We start from the raw sequence: 7,815 nt of genomic DNA, 5'->3' as shown, positions 1-7,815 counted from the left end.
AATTTTTTTTTTTTTTTTTTTTTTTTTCTCTGCAAGAATCTCCAGGGAAATAGCTTAAGTATAAGAAAGCAGAAAAAGAAGTGAAAGATTTGATTGTTTGTGAGTTTCTGACAAATGGGGAAGTACATAAGGAAGGCAAGAAAAACAGAGGATGTATCTCCTCTTGGTGTTCTTACAAGGGCTAAAGCTTTAGCTCTTAACGGCGGTGATGGTGGGTCGTATCTTGAGCTTCGGAGTAGAAGGCTGGTCAAACCCTTTGCGGTTCTTGAAGGGAGAAGACAGAAAAATGGTGTTCCCAAAAATCCCAATTTGGTAAACCCTAACCCTAACCAAATCCCTAATGTTTGTGTGAATTCTGAAGAGGGAAAGGGTGTTAAGGAAATGGAAAATCAGAAGGAGAAGGAGAAGAGCTGCTTGGGTCCTGAAGATTCATTTGGAGAAAAATTGCTGGAATTTGAAGGTAGAAAAAGGTGAGTTTTTTTCTGGTTTTTTACTTTTATCAGAAAATCTTTTGTTAGTTTGCATGGTTATGTGTCTTACTCTGTGAAGATTAGAGCTTTGTGCTTTGAGTTATTCTGCTAGAAAAAAATCCCCCTTTTGCTGTTTAAGTTCTGTGTTTTTGCTTGCCATGACTGATTTTTACTATTAATTGAAGAACATAGATTGAAAGATTAGCTCTTTTAATATATCTTGTTTATAGATTGTTCAGAAATGCAAGTTTCTGGTATGATTTTTGGTGTTTGGGTTATGAAAAGTCCAGTTTTTTTCTTGATTAGAAGGCTGTCTTTCTTGTTTAGAATGGAAAAAATTTATCTGGCTGGTTTTCAAGTCTTTTTTCTTGCAAGAAGAAAATGCAGACAAATGGAAATTTGTGGTCTTGATATTAGTTCAAGTTTAAGGTTTGGTTCTTTAGGATAAAGGTGGTGTTTGTTGATTCATTATTTGTGTGTCGATTTTTCTTTGTTTCTGTTATCCTTTTTTTGCGTTGATTTTGATTGAAAGAAGAAAATGCAGACAAATGGAAATTTGTGTTCTTGATATTAGTTCAAGTTTAAGGTTTGGTTCTTTCATTCTTGGATTTGGTGCCTGCTTTTCTTGTAGAGGTCACTTTCCACACGGCTTTTTATTCCTCATTCCTTCTGTTTAAAGTTCCTTTGTTTGGGAGTATGGAAATTTGGTGCATATATATGAAAAGTAGATTCATGATATTGAATAGTCATTTTTATTGAGAAAGTATAGGTTTATCCCTTATTAAGGTCCCCCCAACTCAATCAATCAAAAAAAGAAAAGCTTTAATAAGCAAAGTCTGCACTTGGTTATCCCTTTTAATAGGGGTGCTTTATGGTGCTGCATTTGGTTACTGAATCACCGTTAGATGGTGGAATAATAACTTTATGGCTGGTTTCTTGAGATTGGTTCATTGATGTCCTCATATGGTTCCGATTGAATTTAGTACCTTGTTTACTCATAATGTTGTTTGAAGAATTGAAATCGTCATACTTGTCTTAGATATGCCTTTGGTATTTTGTTGGATGCTGTTATGGTTTACTCTCCATGTGGTAGTAGTAAGATAGTTGTATGAAGTATTTCTTGTAGTAATAGATTGAAACTCTATTGTTTAGTTGGTCGGTTTCAATAGTTAGCACACTTTTGAGTTCTCGATGCCTTTTTTAGCTTCCACACTTTGGCACCATACTCACCTAACACCACATCCTAATTTTGTTGTATTGCTATAACATTTGTTTTGTGTTTGATTTGGTGATGAAGTAAAGATAATTGGATGAACTTTGATGATTCTGCCTAACTTAACAAAAGAACAATAAAAAAGACAGATGGCTCTATTACCTCTTTAGATTTGCCTTTCCAACAACATACTCAGTGGGGAGGGTGAATGCAGACCATACACCTTTTCTGAGGGATAGAGAGACTGTTTTCGATCGACCCTCTAGATTTGCCGTTCCATAGTACATTTATGATCGTTGAGACTTTCATGGTGAAAAAAGTTGTTTTGTCTGGAACTACTTGATGCATGCATATTGGTACCTTTCTGCCTTAAATTTGCAACGTTGCAATGATTGTTGTGAGCCATTTTCCTTTAAAAATGAACGTGGGGTCCCTCTATGATTGAAGTTATAGATGGATAAGACAATAAGGCCAAGAAAGCTTTTTGACAGCCACTAAATGATTTGCCTTTATTCAGTTATCTCTGAATCTTTTTGCTGCCATGAGCTGTGTATGTATAGCCTAGGTGATTCTGAATTTACCTTACTATTGATTAAGATCTTGAAACTTAAAAACGTTCGAATAGCACTATATAGTTTTTCCTTGCTCCTTACAGGACCACCAGGGAGAGCACACCTTGCAGTTTGATAAGGGATTCAGACAACATTCAGACCCCTGGTTCCAGTACTAGGCGTACTAATGCAAATGAGGCCAACGGCAGAGTACCAAACTCGATTCAACCGACTATCCCAACAGATCTTGAAATGGATGAGTTTTTTACCCGTGCAGAAAAGGAGCAGCAGAGAAAATTCATCGAGAAGTATGGATTTACATGTCACACATAGTATACATGTTGTTTCTATCCCCCACTCTCATATCTCTAATCATGACCTTGTTTTGTGTAACCATTTGCAGGTACAACTTTGATCCAGTGAACGACAAGCCTCTTCCCGGACGTTACGAATGGGTGAAAGTAAATCATTAGACATGGACATAGAAGAGGGGGTTCCAAATTACAACGTTCCATCGGCCTCGTTTCATCTTTAGGCTTTAGATAAAGATAGGAAACAAATAGCATGTAAGTTTTAGTTTTACAAATGGTGTTGTGGGTGGTGAAACCTCTATTTCCCCCTCACTCTCTGACTTGTAAAGTCTTTTAGAAGGTAGACTAATATGATCTGTAACATAACAGTTGCTTGTGACATTAAAACAACAGATACCATTGACTCTAACAGATCATGAAAAAAAGGGAAAAAGACCCAAGGGTTGTTGTAGTAGTAGACTAAGTACTAGTCTTAGTAGTAGTAGTAGTAGTAGTGGTGGTGGTACAAAAGGGGGTAAGTAGGTGATCTGCTAATCTTTGTTTTGTTGATAAATTGTACTGATGGAAAACTTGGTTTTAGACATATTCTGAATAAATTGACCCTCAAAAGTGTTTTTTTCCCTTCCTTCACTATTATTTCTGATTGATGAATGTATGGTTGGATTTTGTCATGTTCCTATAAACATATGAGACATATAAGTCTGTTCATCAACCACAAGTTGTTGCTGTCTTTTCACTGTTTGAGATGAACAAATTGACCTGCCATAATTTTAGCTGCTTGTGAAAATGGTTGTGAAAAATTGTATTGTTGTGGGGTTGCTTTGGTTAATGAGCATGTATTTGAAAAGATTCTCAAAAAAAAAAAGAAAAAGGCATCATGTCTTTTTTTTGTACTTATTATATATGTCTGAACAAAAATTTGATATGATTGGTTTTCAAATTTTTGTTTAGATTTGGAAATATTGAAAGAGGAAGGAGGAATCTAGTGAAAATGGAACTTAAATAGTCGTTCACTCAATCTGCTTAAATTAAAAATAAGTCGATAGATGTATAATCTATGTATGTTGATTAGGAAAAATTATTAGAGGATTTAGTCGGTTATTTGGGTAAAGATCTCTAAATTTTGTACTATAGGATGTGTTCGGTATGAAGGAAAATGTTTTTTTTTATATTTATATAAAAAAAGGTTTTCTTGATAACTATTTTTTTTATTTTTTATATTCTTGTGTTTGGTAGATAAGCGGAAAATATTGTTAGTTTGGTACTAGATACAAGAAGTGGATGTTAGATTGTGAAAGTAGTTAAGACTTCAATTGGTTTGTTAATATGTTAAAGTTTGATATGTTCATTGTTGGCACTTTGTAATTTAACTCAACTACTCTGACTTATCCATTTTCATGTGTATATTTTAAGGGATAGTTCGATGTATAAAATATTTTGTGTTGATTTTAACTTGAGGAAAAGATTTTACTCTAAAAGGGTATATATGGAGTGAATAGTAGGGGTGGACATGCTGTGATATTAAAATTTTTAGTAATATTTATTATTATTGTACCGAATTAATTCAGTATGATTTAGTATATATTGTAAGTTCGATTTTGATATTTTGTAATTCAGTAAATCGATAACTATAATTTATTATACTTACAACAATCATATATTAGAAAATTATGACTTTAACATTTTAAGAAATATCTTAATTATATTATACTAACACATTAAAAATTGTATAGACATTCAACAAAAAGTATGAATAATTCCCTTCATTAATCTATATTACACAATAAAAAGGACATTTTAATAATAATAAAAAAAAAGATAATCAAAGTTTCGACGTTTAAACAATTAGTTTGTACTAATATTAAAATATAAATTTGTTAGAAGTAAAATAATATATATATATATAAATTGTATATATAATTATATACTTCGGTACAATATTGTTTTTCTAAATATCGAATATCTTATCAAATACATTTTTTTAATTAAAATATTTCCTGCCAAATGTCATATCAAATATTATAATATCAATATCAAAACATTTGATTTTTGCATAATAATTCAATATCTACGTACCATTTTCATTCTTAATAGATAATATATCTTAATGTAATCATTAGTGGTTGAAAATATTAAAATATTCTTCAATTTTTCTTTCTTTTTGAGCTTTTTTCTTCTTTTTTTTTTTGAAAAAAAGAATCTTTTTACGACAAAGTCTTCAAATGGCTTTTCCTTCCACTTGCCTGCTTACCCATGCAAAAAAATCCAAAAAGAAAAAAAAAAGTTACAACAAAAATAGCTTTTTTTGATACTTTCTTTTTCTCTTTTGTTCATTTTCTTTTGTACTCTTAATTTTGTTAAAGTTAAAAATTGAGAGGAAAAGCATTCCATCATCTTGAAAATGCTAATCTAGCTTTGAAAATGAATGAAAGGGATTCTCGTAAAGTGAAACGTGACAACTATTTTGAAATAGAAGAATATTTTTTAAAGGGTGTGAAAAGAATAATATGACAAGTAAAATGAATCGGCGAAAAGAGTATTTATTATGTAGACTTTAGGAAAATCAATTCCCAATTTTCAATTTCCAATTCCCAATAATCTCTTATTAGCATTCACACATTACACATAATTGTGTACTCTGATTTCCTTAAGTAGGGTTTGATTAATTAACTTGCTGACCAATTAATCAATCTTGTTTTAAAAATATTGTCTCCCACAATAACTTTGCTTTTTGACTGCTTTCATTTTAATTATATTTTGATATCATATATGTTGTCCATTTTGTGGCAACTAATGAAGTAATTTACTTGGGTAAAGTATTCATTCAAAATTAAAATTTAGATATTTAAAAATTATACGATTTTTTATAAGATGCAATCCTTCTCATCATATCAAATATAATGAAAAAAGATACAATTTAAAACGTTGATAAAAATTTATGTAGTTTGATTCTCGACCACATTCATATTTCTTTGTCACTTCCCATATCTCGTCTTTCAAGGAGACTACTATTTCACCTTATTCTGTATATGTATCTTCGTTTCTAATTTTTTCTCTTTTGATATGTCTACACATCCATCTAAATACGTTCTGCATTTTTGCTACTTTCATCATCTAGACATGATCAGGTACACTCCACCCTATATAACATAGATTTCCACAAAATACTTCAGACAAGTAAAATTTGAAATGACATTTTTAGAAAATGGTTTAGGGTAATTCTCAAAGCTTTTTAATTACATTAAAAGAAAAGAGAAGTGCTAAATTCTGACCAAATTTTCTGGCCAAATTTTTTTTTCCAAAATAAAAAGTTACAAAGGGTAATTTTCAAACTATAGAATAGAACAAAAAAGGGAGGCAAGTAGACCCACAATGTGCTTATCTAGTAACTCTGAAAGTTACTATGCTCAGATCGTGTCTCCTCTTCTCTTTCCACATCCCACAAACACAAATATTGGGAAAACAAATTTCGAATCGTGATTGCTGGAGATCTACCTTCATTAAAATATACGTAGATTTTCTAACTAGACTTGTATTTTTGATAAAATATTGCATTATTAAACAATAATCTATCGTAATCATTTGAATGCACTACGTATATGCTTTGACAATTTAAGAGTATAGTGCAACGCTATAAGTTCTTCCATCCTTAATAACCAGGTGTTTCGGGTTCAATTTTGAGAATGGAACAGTGTGGTGCAACGATATAAGTTCTTCCATCCTTAATAACCAGATGTCTCGGGTTCAATTTTGAGAACGGAATATTCTTCGGTACATAACGCTAAGATCATCCTCATCTACCCAAGAATATGTCCTTTAGGGTCATCCCACGTAAAACAAAAAAAATCATTGAAGTGGATTGAAAAACATGTAAAACAAGGTGATTTCTTCCATTTATCAAAGTTTTAGTAGATAGAATTACTCGATTCATGCATTGGTTGGAGTTAGTAGGTATATTCTAAGAAATTAGTCGAGATATTCGTAACTGATCCGAATACCACGATACACGAATCCAAATTAATTGAGCCAATGCCGGATGGTTAAACTAGAAAAGAAATACAAAATTACATACATATTGACACACACATGGTAATTTAAAGCACAAATTACATGTGTGTTTTTTAGATATATGTGTACAGTTTGTTGTGGTCCTATATATATGCCATAATTCAATTGATCCAAATATCCCTTTTCAATATGTATCTCCCAAAAATGATTGCTTCCAAAATGCCTTGGGCCAATTTGATACCAAATGTTTTTGGTGTTAAATTGTAATAAAGATGATAATTTGGATATTGATATTTTTTGTAAGCTTGTTATTACTACTTTTCCTTCTCTTTTCGAGTCGAGGTTTTATTAGAGACAACCTCCCTACCCTCATAAGATAAGACCAGTAAAATCTGTCATATAGAAATTATACTGAATATGTAATTGTTGTTGTTGTTTCGGATATTTTTGATAAGGATGATAAATATTTTTTACATCTAAGATTAATTTTGACGCTCCTATTTAATCTTTTTTGACACAATTTATAATTAGTGGGCCGGACCTTGGGCCTGCACATCACATTGGGTCCAAACTTAGTTTTTATTGGGCCAGGTAAGATAGTAGCCCATGAAGCATAGGCTTTTTAGTATGACAAGTTAATAAGTATAAGCGATGTACTACTTCCTCTGTTTACTTTTACTTGTCAACTTTGGATTTTGCATGCTCCTTAAAAAATAATGATTAATGTAAGTATTATCCTACAAGATTCATATTAATTGATGTTTAGTATCAAGTCTTGGAAATGATTTGAAAAATAAGTAATTAATGTTAAGGGTAAAACAAATATGTTAAAAGTGACAAGTAAAAGTGAAAAGAATTTGTGTATAGCGATATAAAAGGTGTATAAGTTGCCGGAGAAATAAAAAGAGGGTCATTTACGAAACAAGTGTGTCCCAAATAATAAGTCCAGTCCAATTCATTGGTACAGGCTAAGGCCCAAGACCATACCCCTAAACTTCATGTAGCTATGAATGAAAAAAGTTATTTTTTTCCTCTTAGGGTGTGTTTGGTATGAAGGAAAATGTTTTCCATGGAAAATGTTTTCCTAGAAAATGTTTTCCTGGAAAACAAGTTGATTTTTGACTTATTTTCTCATGTTTGGTTGGTGAGTAGAAAATATTTTCCGAAAAAGATTTTTAGTGTTTGATTTATGAATGAAAAAATATTTTTGAGAAATATCTTTTATTTTTACAAGAGTAGAAAATAATTTTTGAAATTGAAAA

General features: G+C 31.4%; 1 protein-coding gene across 1 annotated transcript; it reads left to right on the top strand.

Moving 5' to 3' along the window:
* The first annotated feature begins 15 nt into the window (after nt 1-15).
* On the top strand, nt 16-3,170 carry LOC102586876 (cyclin-dependent kinase inhibitor 4-like). The gene is made up of 3 exons (XM_006360294.2): nt 16-470; nt 2,339-2,542; nt 2,638-3,170. Exons 1-3 carry the CDS (start codon nt 115-117, stop codon nt 2,705-2,707), a joined length of 630 nt encoding a protein of 209 aa, XP_006360356.1. The 5' UTR covers nt 16-114; the 3' UTR covers nt 2,708-3,170.
* The last annotated feature ends 4,645 nt before the right edge of the window (nt 3,171-7,815 follow it).

Source organism: Solanum tuberosum, unplaced genomic scaffold (genome assembly GCF_000226075.1).
Source record: "Solanum tuberosum cultivar DM 1-3 516 R44 unplaced genomic scaffold, SolTub_3.0 scf00319, whole genome shotgun sequence".
In the NCBI taxonomy this organism is placed as follows: Eukaryota; Viridiplantae; Streptophyta; class Magnoliopsida; order Solanales; family Solanaceae; genus Solanum; species Solanum tuberosum.
The sequence above is the reverse complement of the archived record's forward strand: the minus strand, read 5'-3'. Positions and strand labels throughout refer to the sequence as shown.

Coding starts and splice junctions, on each gene's coding strand:
- LOC102586876 (XM_006360294.2), top strand. CDS start 115: ATGGGGAAGTACATAAGGAAGGCAAGAAAAACAGAGGATGTATCTCCT. Junction 471..2,338: donor GAATTTGAAGGTAGAAAAAG/GTGAGTTTTTTT, acceptor TGCTCCTTACAG/GACCACCAGGGAGAGCACAC. Junction 2,543..2,637: donor CAGAGAAAATTCATCGAGAA/GTATGGATTTAC, acceptor AACCATTTGCAG/GTACAACTTTGATCCAGTGA.